Source organism: Bos mutus, chromosome 15 (genome assembly GCF_027580195.1).
Source record: "Bos mutus isolate GX-2022 chromosome 15, NWIPB_WYAK_1.1, whole genome shotgun sequence".
Classification (NCBI taxonomy): domain Eukaryota; kingdom Metazoa; phylum Chordata; class Mammalia; order Artiodactyla; family Bovidae; genus Bos; species Bos mutus.
In genome coordinates, this window is record NC_091631.1 from 74833937 (window position 1) to 74848573 (window position 14637).

General features: G+C 38.9%; 1 protein-coding gene across 2 annotated transcripts in view; it reads left to right on the top strand.

Annotated features, from left to right (window-relative positions):
- The window catches only part of DYNC2H1 (dynein cytoplasmic 2 heavy chain 1), a 395644-nt gene extending 381235 nt beyond the window's left edge, over positions 1-14409 (top strand). The window contains exon 89 of one of the 2 annotated variants that reach the window (XM_070384345.1): positions 1987-2493. In XM_070384345.1, the coding sequence (XP_070240446.1) occupies positions 1987-2049 (63 nt within the window). In that variant the 3' untranslated portion in view covers positions 2050-2493. Of the gene's footprint in view, positions 1-1986; positions 2494-12265 lie in introns of those variants that run through there. The other variant, XM_005887860.3, reaches the window with a different exon arrangement.
- The last annotated feature ends 228 nt before the right edge of the window (positions 14410-14637 follow it).

A 14637-nucleotide genomic window follows, 5' to 3' on the forward strand; every position in this document is an offset into this window, starting at 1 on the left:
GCTTCCCCACCTCTTTTTTCCCCTCCTCCCTTAAGTGAGGCTCATTTTCCCATATAACCTTACTGTTTTGACTGCCTCTCCTGGATCAACTAAGAGGAGAGAGAATATGGGACATGTTGCTAAATGTTTCAGAACACAGAATTTTGGAGTCTAACAGACTAAATCCCATTCTCAGCTCTCAAACTTATGATCTGGGTGATTTGGGGCTAATTGCCTGGTCTCAATGAGCCTCATTTGAAAGTGGAGACTGGTGTTTCCTATAGAACCATGTTGAGCCCCTGTATCTGTGAAGTACTCACCAGGGTAAGTTACTAACTTACATGGTTACTTAGTACATGTGGTAAGTCTGACTTATCCTGAAGTGAACATTTTTAAATATTTTTATAATAATATGATAATTATTTCATATGGTACACTATAGTACACTGCTGCTGCTAAGTTGCTTCAGTTGTGTCCGACTCTGTGCAAACCCATAGACAGCAGCCCACCAGGCTCCCCCGTCCCTGGGATTCTCCAGGCAAGAACACTGGAGTGGGTTGCCATTTCCTTCTCCAATGCATGAAAGTGAAAAGTGAAAGTGAAGTCGCTCAGTTGTGTCTGACTCTTAGCGACCCCATGGACTGCAGCCTACCAGGTTTCTCCATCCATGGGATTTTCCAGGCAAGAGTACTGGAGTGGGGTGCCATTGCCTTCTCCACTAAGTGCTTTCAATCATCATTCAATACTTAAGTTCCTGTTATATACCATGTTCTGAAGAGTAGGGTAACAAAATAAATTTCTTCCTTCAAAGAATCTTCTGTTGAGTAGAGACAAAGGGGAAGAGAAACTATTCAGTTCAAAGTTACAGAAGTACATTTATGGAGGATTACATAAAATGTTTTGGCAGATGAAGGAGACCTCAGCTCTATCATGTGTAAGCAGAAGAGGGAAAGTCTGATGATCTCACAGGGAAAGGAAGAATCTTCCCCAAACTGTATTCACAATAGAAGTATGAAAAGTTCAAGGACAAATTCAAAAATGCATTCTCTATAGAAGGGGACATAGTTTTGAATGCATGGAGATATGAAAAGAATTTAGATTGTTCTGGAAACTGCAAGTATAGTACATCTGGAATGTACTGGAATGGTTCAAATCGAAGAATGATAGGGGATGTAGTCAGAAAAAAAAGCTGAGCCCAAGTATGACAAGCCTTGGAGCCATGCCAAGGAGTTGAGCCTGCCTTATGATCAATAGAAAGTCATTAAGAATGCAGAACAGGTGTGTGGTAAGATCAGGTTTTTAGTTTTAGAGAATTGGTGTAGCACTGAGAGAACTGAAGATTGACATAGAGTGAGATACAATCACATATGTTTTCACAGTAATCCTCTGAGTTTGGTAGAGCAGTTTTTCTCTATGTTTTGTTGAGGAAGAAACTGCAAATCTGGTAAACTAAGTGATTTGTTACAGGTCCTCCAATAGTAGCATTAGTGTTTGAATAATAGCAATGAATATTTATCTGTATTGATTATGTGTCAAACACTGTACAGGATGTTTAGAATATAAGATAGACCTTCCAAAAATATTTGAAATAGGAAATACTGAAATAGGAAAATGTTGTTATAAAAACGTTTTAAAACATTAAAAATGTGATCATCTCCATTGTAAACTCAGAAAACGTAAGTTTAAAAGACTGTGTAGCTTGATCAAGGTAGGCAAGTAAGTTTCAAATTCAGGTTATTTCTCTTAAATCTTGGGCCTGATACTGAGTCAACCTATAGTATAAACTAGTGTTTAGGAAACTGCAGTCCACAGGCCAAATCCAGTGCACTGCTTATTTTTGTGCAGCCCACAGTAATGTGATCATGAATGACTTGTATCTTTTTAAATAGATGCAAAACTCAGAAGGATAGTATTTTATGACATGTAAGTTAACTGAAATGAATTAAGTGAATTTTGGTGTCCATGAAGAAAATTTTGTGTGGAAAACAGCTCTGCTCATTTATGTAGATGCTTCCAGACTGCTGCAGTGGAGTTAAAGATACAGTTACCTCCAAGACATATAGCCCATAAATCCTGAAATTATTTACTATCTGGCGTCTTACAGAAAAGTTTGCTGACTCTGTATAAACTGTCAAACTCTCCAACTTCTGCTTGAGTTAAGTATTATTTTGTTCAAGAAATTATTTTTTATGCCAGCTATATCTGTCTTTAATAAGCTTTTCAGAATTTGGTGGGGATCATCATATTTTAATGCATTTTTACCAAGAGGGTAGGAGCCAATATAAAATTGAAGGAAGCATCAACACCAACTCACATAAACAAGTAAACGAGCTCTTTTCCCACTTACTCTTACAGCTACTTTATTGCAGAAAGTGCAGAATCATTTAGTAAGCTTAAAGAAAATCAGGAAGTTCAGAACTTTGGTAGCTAATTCCTTTTGGGCCTGAATAAGGTTATTCCACAAACTATTTTCATCATACTATCTGATACCTAAGGAGAAAGACGGAGAAGGCAATGGCACCCCACTCCAGTACTCTTGCCTGGAAAATCCCATGGACGGAGGAGCCTGGTAGGCTGCAGTCCATGGGGTTGCTAAGAGAACACAACTAAGTGTGTTACACTTACACACTTTCACTTTTCACTTTCATGCATTGGAGAAGGAAATGGCAACCCACTCCAGTGTTCTTGCCTGGAGAATCCCAGGGACAGAGGAGCCTGGTCGGAGGCCGTCTGTGGGGTCGCACAGAGTCGGACACGATTGAAGCGACTTAGCAGCAGCAGCAGCAGCAGCAACAAGGAGAAAGAAGGGCATCCCCAGTGGCTCAACAGTAAAGAATCTGCCTGCAGTGCAGGTTCCACAAGAGATACAGGTTGATCCCTGGTTTGGGAAGATCTGGAGGAAGGCATGGCAACTCTCTCCAGTACTCTTGCCTGGAGCATCCCATGGACGGAGGAGCCCGGCGGACTGCGGTCTCTGGAGTCGCACAGAGTTGGACAGCGCTGAGCGTGCATGCACACGTGCATCTGACATCTGAAAGTCCTGAACAACTCTATTTCAGTGGAAAGAGGCCCAGTCATTTGCAAACTCAGTCATTCACTCAAACTCACGTCCATTGAGTCGGTGATGCCATCCAGCCATCTCATCCTCTGTCGTCCCCTTCTCCTCCTGCCCCCAATCCCTCCCAGCATCAGGGTCTTGTCCAATGAGTCAACTCTTCGCATGAGGTAGCCAGAGTACTGGAGTTTCAGTTTAGCATCATTCCTTCCAAAGAACACCCAGGACCGATCTCCTTTAGAATGGGCTGGTTGGATCTCCTTGCTGCCTCTTGAGAAACCTATATGCAGGTCAGGAAGCAACAGTTCGAATTGGACACGGAACAACAGACTGGTTCCAAATAGGAAAAGGAGTACGTCAAGGCTGTATATTGTCACCCTGCTTATTTAGCTTATATGCAGAGTACATCATGAGAAACGCTGTGCTGGAAGAAGCACAAGCGGGAATCAAGATTGCTGGGAGAAATATCAATAACCGCAGATATGCAGATGACACCACCCTTATAACAAAGGATATGAACAGCTAATTCTTAAGACTTTTATTGAGGAAAGTAGGAGGTTTACTATTGCTTCTGTTATATGTAATGTACTTTGTCAGCTAACAAAATTCTAAGTAGGAATGTCCAAAAGAATTAAAAGGTAGTGAAACGCTGGTGCTGTTTTCCTCGTGTTTCTGTTTACCATTATTGATGTTCAGCAAGTAATATATCCTACACTCACATGATTCATTTAAGCGTTCATTCATTCATTCATTCATGATGCAGATTCTTAAGGTTCTTCCAGTTCCAGCTCAGTACTGGGGGTTAAATTAACATAGGTCCAAATTAAGATTCCCCTAAGGGATTTTACCCAAAAAAGCATTCACTTTCTCCAAAGTGTTCTACACTGCATTTTTCCATAATGGTTCTCAGAAAACTTGTTCAGTATACAAATTTAAATTTAGAAATTCATGGTGTTTTTGAGAATGTTAAAAACTGAGAATTCCCAAAAGTTTCCTAACAAACAACCCTTTTCCTGCACCTGCACCCCACCTCAATCAGGATCTAGTGTTCCACATAACAGTTAGGTAGGTCAGTCTTTATAATGCCCTGTTCTTAAATTCCATAGGAAGTCAGTTTGCCTTTCATCTATTTTTCCAGTGAAAAGCATACTTAGGGTCTGTCAGCCCCACAGTAACATAGAAATTCTGGACCAGCCTGAACCCCACAGGCCTATACCTTTCAAGAGGTGTCACAGTTGCCAGTTCAACTTTAGAAACCATTTCATTCCCAGGGAAATTATGACTATAAAATGATTACACATACCCCTCACAGTATAAAATGATATATGCTGAAAACTCTGCCTTTTATATACTCTGATGTAAAAATATTAAAAAGTACTATTTTTTCTATGTGACTTTTTTTTCTTAAGGTCTTACTCTGAAAGCAGTGTTGTTAGCATTGTATTATTGAAAAACAGTGAAGTAGTTCTCTACCAAAGTACATTTTAAAGAGTAGCTAGACATTCTTGACAGAACAGAGTCTTTCAAAATATTTATTGTTGGCAGGTTGTTTAATTTCCTGTTCTGAAATAGTTATTTTTTTCAGGGTTGCATTACTCATAATGCCATTTTTATGTACATTAAACTTCTGATTTCCTCACATCTTCTTTTCTAAAGCGAATAGCTGTTCATTGACTTGGTTCATAATAGAAGTTGGTTGGACCTTATGCACAAATAAGTTGGACCTTATGCATAAAGCTATTTCTCATCATGTGAAGTTTGCCCTCACATGTTTTATTAGAGTGAAATTTGAATTGATATTGGCAAAATAGTTATCATGATTCACCTGGGGTTAATTTGGGTGTTTTTTTGTTTGTTCTCTGGTGTTATTTTATTTTGTTATTTTCTTTGGTTTTGTTGGCTAAGTGATACCTAGTATCACCATTTGACTTTGTAAACAGCTTCTTTTACTTATTAGCATGTTGCCTTCTATTTGCGGTACGTATATACTTTTTTTTTTTTTTTTTTTTTCTAATTTTATTTTATTTTTAAACTTTACATAATTGTATTAGTTTTGCCAAATATCAAAATGAATCCATACAGGTATACATGTGTTCCCCATCCCGAACCCTCCTCCCTCCTCCCTCCCCCATACCATCCCTCTGGGCCATCCAGTGCACCAGCCCCAAGCATCCAGCATCGTGCATCGAACCTGGACTGGCAACTCGTTTCCTACATGATATTTTACATGTTTCAATGCCATTCTCCCAAATCTTCCCACCCTCTCCCTCTCCCACAGAGTCCATAAGACTGTTCTATACATCAGTGTCTCTTTTGCTGTCTCAGTATACAGAGTTATTGTTACCATCTTTCTAAATTCCATATATATGCGTTAGTATACTGTATTTATGTTTTTCCTTCTGGCTTACTTCACTCTGTATAATAGGCTCCAGTTTCATCCACCTCATTAGAACTGATTCAAATGTATTCTTTTTAATGGCTGAGTAATACTCCATTGTGTATATGTACCACAGCTTTCTTATCCATTCATCTGCTGATGGACATCTAGGTTGCTTCCATGTCCTGGCTATTATAAACAGTGCTGTGATGAACATTGGGGTACATGTGTCTCTTTCCTTTCTGGTTTCCTCAGTGTGTATGCCTAGCAGTGGGATTGCTGGATCATAAGGCAGTTCTATTTCCAGTTTTTTAAGGACTCTCCACACTGTTCTCCATAGTGGCTGTACTAGGTTGCATTCCCACCAACAGTGTAAGAGGGTTCCCTTTTCTCCACACCCTCTCCAGCATTTATACTTTTAAGTCACTTTCCCTGGGGCCTAGGCATTAGTGTGAGTAATCACAATATATAGGTTTTTATATGTTTAATTTTAATAATTTCAAACTAAGTTGTTTATGTAATATAATATGAAATATTTGAAGTCCTTCTAATGTATCTCTTTTTTTGCATTGAGCTCTTAGTATATTTATTAATAATTAATAACATTTTAGTTTCATCCAAATATTTCTGCCCAGCAGGGTCTTATGCTTTTTCTATTAAGATAAACATATTAAAGAGGGAGTTGTGCCATAAGAATTTAATTCAGTTAACAATATTTATGAAACTTCTGTCTGCATAAGATATGCTGAGTGAGAATGACAAAGCACTTAGCTCTATTACTTTGGTCATTTATTTATTGGTTACCTAAGAGCAAGTCCATTTAACTTTTTTACAGGAGGTTTTAACATTTACCATGTACAAGATTTTGAATAGTTAAATGTTAAGAAACAACTATGGTACTTTGCTTTTAAAACACTGTGGGTTTTTGCTGGGGAGATTTGTACCCTCACTTAAACATAAAGCCTACAACCAAAAGCAGGTTTGGAAGGATTTGGAAATATATACAAACACTAGTAAATTGATACTGAATATTGAAAGAATCAACTTTGCATTATTCTTAGATTCTTGATTTAAAGAGAAAATTGCTTGGTGTTAAAATGAAGAGATATAAAGAAATCTTCTGAATAGAAAGTGATAGCATTATATAACATTTCAGTGTGATGTTTTATTTTCATTTTTGACCATAGAAGTTCGATGAAACAAAGCAAATATCAGGTGGCAGAGAAAGATAATTTAAGACCTTTTCTGGGATTATAAATAGACATTCAAAGATTCACATCACTTCAGTTCAACAAATATGTAATGTTTGTCTGCTCTTTGCTGAAGAATTTAAAGGCAGTACCAAAAGAAAGCTCGCACTAGGTACTAACTTCAGGAACGGCTGATGTGTTATGAAAATTACAGGAATTTCTGAATCCTAAAGCTTTGCCATTTAAGCAGAATTGGAAAAGAGGGAAGAGATTAGGCAGTGACTAAAAATGGTTGAAAATTCTCTTTACACCAAGTTCCATATTTTTTCTGAGGCCCCACTCAGGATTCATTCTCTCCATTAATCCTTGTTAGGTTAATATATCCCAGAGTAGTAGTTTACTTTGATTTTGTAAAGTACTAATTTTTCCAGAAATTGCATTCTAAATATTTGATGTGTATGCTGTTTCCTAAACTAAATTATGGAGAAGGCAATGGCACCCCACTCCAGTACTCTTGCCTGGGAAATCCCATGGATGGAGGAGGCTAGTAGGCTGCAGTCCATGGGGTCGCTAAGAGTCGGACACGACTGAGCGACTTCACTTTCACTTTTCACTTTCATGCATTGGAGAAGGAAATGGCAACCCACTCCAGTGTTCTTGCCTGGAGAATCCCAGGGACGGGGGAGCCTGGTGGGCTGCCGTCTATGGGGTCCCACAGAGTTGGACACGACTGAAGTGACTTAGCAGCAGCAAACTAAATTATAAGTTTCAAAGATGATTATTATTTTCCCTATTTGAATATATATTGAAATTCTTAGCCTTTATAATTCCAGGGACAATGTTAGCACATAAATGCTGGTAAATGAGTGGATGAGTAACTGACAGAATCATCAATACAAAGATTCAAGGCAGATGGTTTTTTATCTATTTAGATAATGATTCTTCAAAAAGAATACATTTTCTCATGTGCATTTCTTATGTTATTATTTAGAAATGAATGAGTTTTAAAGAGACTTAACTGATTTGTATCAAGGACTTAGAAAAGTTAGAACATTATTTTCATGTTTGTTTGAGTAATAGAGATGAGGCTTGAAAAAGATAATCAAAATTCTATATGATCAGATCAGATCAGATCAGTCACTCAGTCATGTCCGACTCTTTGCGACCCCGTGAATCGCAGCATGCCAGGCCTCCCTGTCCATCACCAACTCCCAGAGTTCACTCAGACTCACGTCCATCGAGTCAGTGATGCCATCCAGCCATCTCATCCTCTGCCGTCCCCTTCTCCTCTTGCCCCCAATCCCTCCCAGCATCAGAGTATTTTCCAGTGAGTCAACTCTTCGAATGAGGTAGCCAAAGTACTGGAGTTTCAGATTTAGCATCATTCCTTCCAAAGAAATCCCAGGGCTGATCTCCTTCAGAATGGACTGGTTGGATCTCCTTGCAGTCCAAGGGACTCTCAAGAGTCTTCTCCAACACCACAGTTCAAAAGCATCAATTCTTAGGTGCTCAGCCTTCTTCACAGTCCAACTCTCACATCCATACGTGACCACAGGAAAAACCATAGCCTTGACTAGACGAACTTCTGTTGGCAAAGTAATCTATGATACCACTCTTAAAAACAGAATGTTTTAAATTTTTTCATGAAGCAAAAATATTTTTATTTCTCTCTATCCTAGCACCATCCATGACATGTAGCAGATGGTAAAAAGCTGGGACTTAAACTGATTTTACAGTTAGTAAGAATTAAAGACAATGTATGCATATGTAGTCCTAAGATTTGAAGGTATGTGGATAAATAATACTTTCCACTCCTAAATACATCGTTGGATCAGGTGTTGTTTATGTCCCTTGGATAATAGGGAAACTGATAGTCCGAGAATAATCTACACTGTAGGGTCAGGAGCACCTAGACAAGCTAATATTCAAATGCCAAATTTTTTTTTTTTTTCAACTGTACTACCTATGACAACTTTGCCACTTGCCTAACCAAGTTATCATGAAAAATTTTCCATAAGTTTCTTATTTATCATTTGTAAAATTTTAGAATGAGTCCAACGTTGTCTTGTGTTTCATTCTAACTCTAAATATAATCCATACTTTAAATAAAATTATATATTCAATAAATAACATTAATCCTAAATTTGAACTGGAATTATTAGGAACTTCTGATGATTTTCTTTAAAAAATACGTATTTCTGAGCTTCAGTCACTAAAAAGTCCTAGAAGGAGAATGATAGATCATTTCTAGCGCCCAGACTGGGGTCCCTAGAACCATCCCAGGTGGCTCAGTAGTGAAGAATCACCTACTAATGCAGGAGATGCAGGTGTGATCCCTGGGTGTGGAGGATCCCCTGGAGGAGTAAATGGCAACCCACTCCAGTATTCCTGCCTGGAAAAAATCTTATGGACAGAGGAGCCCAGTGGGGTATAGTCTATGGTGTCACAAAGAGTTGGACAGGACTCAGCAAATGAGCATGCATGCAGGCACCATTTTTTTATTAAAGGATCTGAGGATCCTCAGAGTAATGACTGTCCTTTATTTCTGAGACAGCAGATAAACAAGATGAACTTACAGCGTCTTGAGACACTAGAAGGAAAAAAAGCTTTTGAAGATGACTAGGGACATAAGACGGAGAAGGCAATGGCAACCCACTCCAGTACTCTTGACTGGAAAATCCCACGGACGGAGGGGCCTGGTGGGCTGCAGTCCATGGGGTCGCTAGGAGTCGGACACGACTGAGAGACTTCACTTTCACTTTTCACTTTCATGCATTGGAGAAGGAAATGGCAACCCACTCCAGTGTTCCTGCCTGGAGTATCCCAGGGACAGGGGAGCCTGGTGGGCTGCCGTCTATGGGGTCTCACAGAGTCGGACACGACTGAAGCGACTTAGCAGCAGCAGCAGCAGCAGGGATGTAAGAGAGTCAGTTAGGTCATGCAGTCGTGCCCGACTCTTTGCAACCCCGTGGACAGCACACCAGGCTTTCCTATCCATCACCATCTCCTGGAACTTGCTCAAACTCATGTCCATCGAGTTGGTGATGCCATCCAACCATCTCATCCTCTGTCATCCCCTTCTCCTCCTGCCTTCAGTCTTTGCCAGCATCAGGGTCTTTGCCAGTGAGTCAGTTCTTCACATCAGATGGCCAAAGTATTGTAGCTTCAGCTTCATCAATCAGTCCTTCCAATAAATATTCAGGACTTATTTCCTTTAGAATTGACTGGTTTGATCTACTTGCAGTCCAAGGGACTCTCAAGAGTCTTATCCAACACCACAGTTCAAATGCAGCAATTCTTTGACTAGACAGACCTTTGTTGGCAAAGTAATGTCTCTGTTTTAAATATGCTGTCTAGGTTGGTCATAGCTTTTCTTCCAAGGAGCTAGTGTCTTTTAATTTCATGGCTGCAGTCACCATCTGCACTGATCTTGCAACCCAAGAAAATAAAGGCTCTCACTGTTTCCATCGTTTCCCCATCTATTTGCCATGAAGTGATGGGACTGGATGATGTGATCTTCTTTTTTTTTTGAATGTTTAGTTTCAAGCCAGCATTTTCACTGTCTTTCACTTTCATCAAGAGGCTCTTTAGTTCTTCTTTCCTTTCTGCCATAAGAGTGGTGTCATCCTCATATCTGAGGTTATCGCTATTTCTCCTGGCAATCTTGATTCCAGCTTGTGCTTCATCCAGCCTGGCATTTTGCATGATGTTCTCTGCATATAAGTTAAATAAGCAGGGTGACAATATACAGCCTTGACGAACTCCTTTTCCTATTTGGAACGAGTCTGTTGTTCCATGTCCAGTTCTAACTGTTGCTTCCTGACCTGCATACAGATTTCTCAGGAGGCAGGTAAGGTGGTCTGGTATTCCCATCTCTTTCAGAATTTTCCACAGTTTACTGTGGTCCACATAGTCAAAGGCTTTGGCATAGTCAATAAAGCAGAAGTAGATGTTTTTCTGGAACTCTCTTACTTTTTCTGTGATCCAATGGATGTATGCAGTTTGATCTCTGCTTCCTCTGCCTTTTGTAAATCCACCTTGACTATCTGGACATTCTTGGTTTACATACTATTAAAGCCTCACTTGGAGAATTTTGAGCATTACTTTGCTAGCATGTGAGATGAGTCAATTGTACAGGAGTTTGAACATCCTTTGGCATTACCTTTCTTTGGGATTGGAATGAAAACTGATGTTCCCAGTCCTTTGGCCACCACTGTGTTTTCCAAATTTCCTGGCATGTTGAATGCAGCGCTTTCACAGCATCATCTTTAGAATTTGAAATAGCTCAAGTGGAATTCCATCACCTCCACTAGCTTTGTTTGTAGTGATGCTTCCTATGGCCCTAGGGATGCTTCCTAAGATTAGATACATGTAGAAACAAAACCCTCAGGGGCCAAATTAATGAGTTCCCACTGCACAAAAATTGACAATTTGAACACCAATAAAATCATGGTTACATTACATTGAAACACATTGAATATGTTTAAATCTACAAGTTCATAATGATACTTCAAAAATAGGTAGTCACTGATCACCTTTTCAGTATAACAGGAAAAAAATTCATTGTTCTAAAAGCACATAAATAAAGGGAAATTAGATAGCATTTATCTAGCCTTTCCTCCCTCCATGGTAATCATATGATTGATAAGTGGAATTTCTTCTTTATAGATATGTTTCTATTTGGAAATGAAGAAGAAATAATGTAATTAGATCATCATTTTGTAATCTTAAATATAAATAATATTTATGTCATCATCAGTGGTACCTAATATCTATGGGAATTTGCTTTATGTTTCAGGGAACTCAAACAGGGGCTCTGTATCAACCTAGAGGGGTTGGATGGGGAGGGAGATGTAAGAAAGGTTGAAGAGAGGAGGAACGTATGTATACCTATGGCTAATTCATGTTGAGGTTTGATAGAAAACAACAAAATTCTGTAAAGCAGTTAACCTTCAATAAAAAACGAGAGGCAGCCACACTCTATTTGTTCTTGAATGAAGCACACACTGTTACCTATGCAGTGTTTTCACCAAAAACGTAATCTGAGTCTGAACTCACCTCCAGATCCCTTTACAAGAGTAAAGAGAACAAAAGGACAAGATACCTCGGAGATGTAGCCAACAAAAGTTAGAATGTGGGAAACTCTTTGGTATAGTACTTTAGCAAACAAATTGCAAAGAATAAAGGAGGGAAAACTTGTAAATTCAAGAGATGTAAGAGACATAGCAGACCACAGAATGAAGGCTCTGTTTGAACCGCTGTTCTTAGAAAAAGTCTTTTTAAAAGTATGGGTTAATGAGATAATGGATATAAGGTGATATTAAGGAATTATTGTTCATATTTTTATGTGATAATATTATTGTGATTATATTTTATTCATAGACATTTTAATATTTAAGGTGAATTTTTTGTGTAGGATTTGGTTCAAAATACTGTAATATTTGTTGCTGGGGGAAGGTTGTAAATGAAATACAATGAGTTGATAACTGTTGCAGCTGAATGATGGGGTTTATTATGCTAATCTTTATTTTAAACATTTTATAATAAAATGTTAAATAAATCGTATTATTTGGGAGGGTTTTATGTTTATATCTTTGGTTATCTACTAATTTGCTTCAACAGTATACTGCTGTATTTTAAAACAAAATTAATTCTTTTAAACAGGCTGCGTATGGTCCGTACTCCCCTGACGAGTGCATATCTTTGCCTGTTTACACAAGTGCTGAGAGGGATCGTGTGGTGATCAATGTCAGCATTCCATGTGGGGGCAACCAAGACCAGTGGATTCAGTGTGGAGCAGCTCTATTTCTCAAAAACCAGTAGAACCTAATGTCAATAAAAGCTGTCTTAGCAAGAAGAAACATTTATTAATTAAGCTTTGAATAAAATATGTAATGAGTCATGGCCCACAATATTAGCATATAGTTGTCCTGTGTCGTTTATCTTGAGTTTTTACTTTATGGATAATGATAGCACCTTGTACCTTTTAAAGTAATAACTTAAGTCAACGTTAGAATAGAGTATTCCTTATATAATACAATAAGTCCCCTACATACAGTCAGGTTCCATTCTGAGAGTGCATTTGTAAGTCCAGTTGGTTCATAAGTCCAACAAAGTTTGCCCAGGCTACCCACTCCAGTATTCTTGGGCTTCCCAGGTGGCTCAGATGGTAAAAGAATCCGCCTGCAACGTGGCAGACGTGGGTTTGATTCCTGGGTTGGGAAGATCCCCTGGAGGAGAGCATGGCAATCCTCGCCAGTATTCTTGCCTGGAGAATCCCATGGAAGAGCCTGGCGGCCTTGGTGTCAAAAAGAGTCAGACACGACTGAGCGACTCAGCCCACAGCACAGGTCCCCAACTAACACAGTCTGCTATGTAGTACTGTACTGTAATAGGTTTATAATACTTTCACACAAATAATACATAAAAACAAAACAGAGAAGACATTTTTAATATACTGTAGTACCTTGAGAAGCACAGTAGTCCATCATGATGGCTGGCATATAGGGCTGGCATCAAGTGAACCAGCAAGCTGTGTTACAGGTGAGGAAGAGGAGGTGGGAGACGGTAGAGCTGAAGGATCATCAGCAAGAGGAGACGGAGGGCAAACTGCAACTTCACTCATGCCTGACGTTGATGCAACGCATGTTTGCTTTTTTAAAAGTTTGCAACTTGAAGCTTCACATGTAGAAGACTTACTGTATTAAGCATTTCTGTGAGGCACTTTACTTTCAGTGGCTCAAAAATTTAATGTTTTAATAAGAGTTTTAAAATATTTAGGAAATCTAATATTTTGGCTATAATTTTTGTATCATTATTTAATGACATATAAGATATTAATGTTTCAGTCTTTCATGGTTTTACATATATATATATGCATATATGTACATATATTATGTAAAATGTCTTTTTAAACATTGAAGGATGCATTATAGTTAAATAACCCAGCATCTCAAAGTAATGGAAAAGAATGAGGAATAATTGCACAGAATCCAGGATAAGAATTTTACAAATAGAATAATTAAATGATGAAAAGTTGTAGTTTCTCCTGTATGTGGCTTTCCATTGTGTTTCTGTGGAACAGTAAAATTCTACAGTGGCTGAAAGTTTTAAATAAACGGCAAGGGAGAAGCAGGAAGGAGTATACAGGGAAGGCTTTGTGGGCTGTGTCTGGAAATGTCACACACAGCTTATGTTTACGTTGTGTTACAGAGAACTGAATCGCGTGGCTGCACCTGCTTTCTAGGGCGTGGGAAATGCGGTCTAGCTGGGAGCTCAGAGAAGGGAAGCAGGGAGGGGCTCGCTAGCTGTCCTTGCCCCCTCCCATCCAGCAGAGAAAGCTCACTCCTAAAATGCCTTCAAGACAAGGCATAAGAGGACTGAAAAAATATTAAAGAAGCATAAGGCCTTTAATTGATCTTCTCATTCCAAACCTTGTGCTTGTGAATTGTAACACTTTGAGCAATAAGATAACATGATCCAGACACTGGCCAGATCCCAGGAATACAAAGATGGATACACTGTCCGTGCTTTTGAGAGATTTAAGACCTAATAAGATAGTGAGAGGTAAAAACAATGTCTCTGTAAATTCTTTTAATGATAGTCATATTACTGCTGCTAAGTCTCTTCAGTCATGTCCCACTCTGTGCGACCGTATGGACAGCAGCCCACCAGGCTCCTCTGTCCATGGGATTCTCCAGGCAAGAATACTGGAGTGGCACTGAGGAAACCAGAAGGGAAAGAGACACATGTACCCCAATGTTCATCGCAGCACTGTTTATAATAGCCAGGACATGGAAACAACCTAGATGTCCATCAGCAGATGAATGGATAAGAAAGCTGTGGTACATATACACAATGGAGTATTACTCAGCCATTAAAAAGAATACATTTGAATCAGTTCTAATGAGGTGGATGAAACTGGAGCCTATTATACAGAGTGAAGTAAGCCAGAAGGACAAACACCAATACAGTATACTAACGCATATATATGGAATTTAGAAAGATGGTAATGATAACCCTGAAAAAAAAAAAAA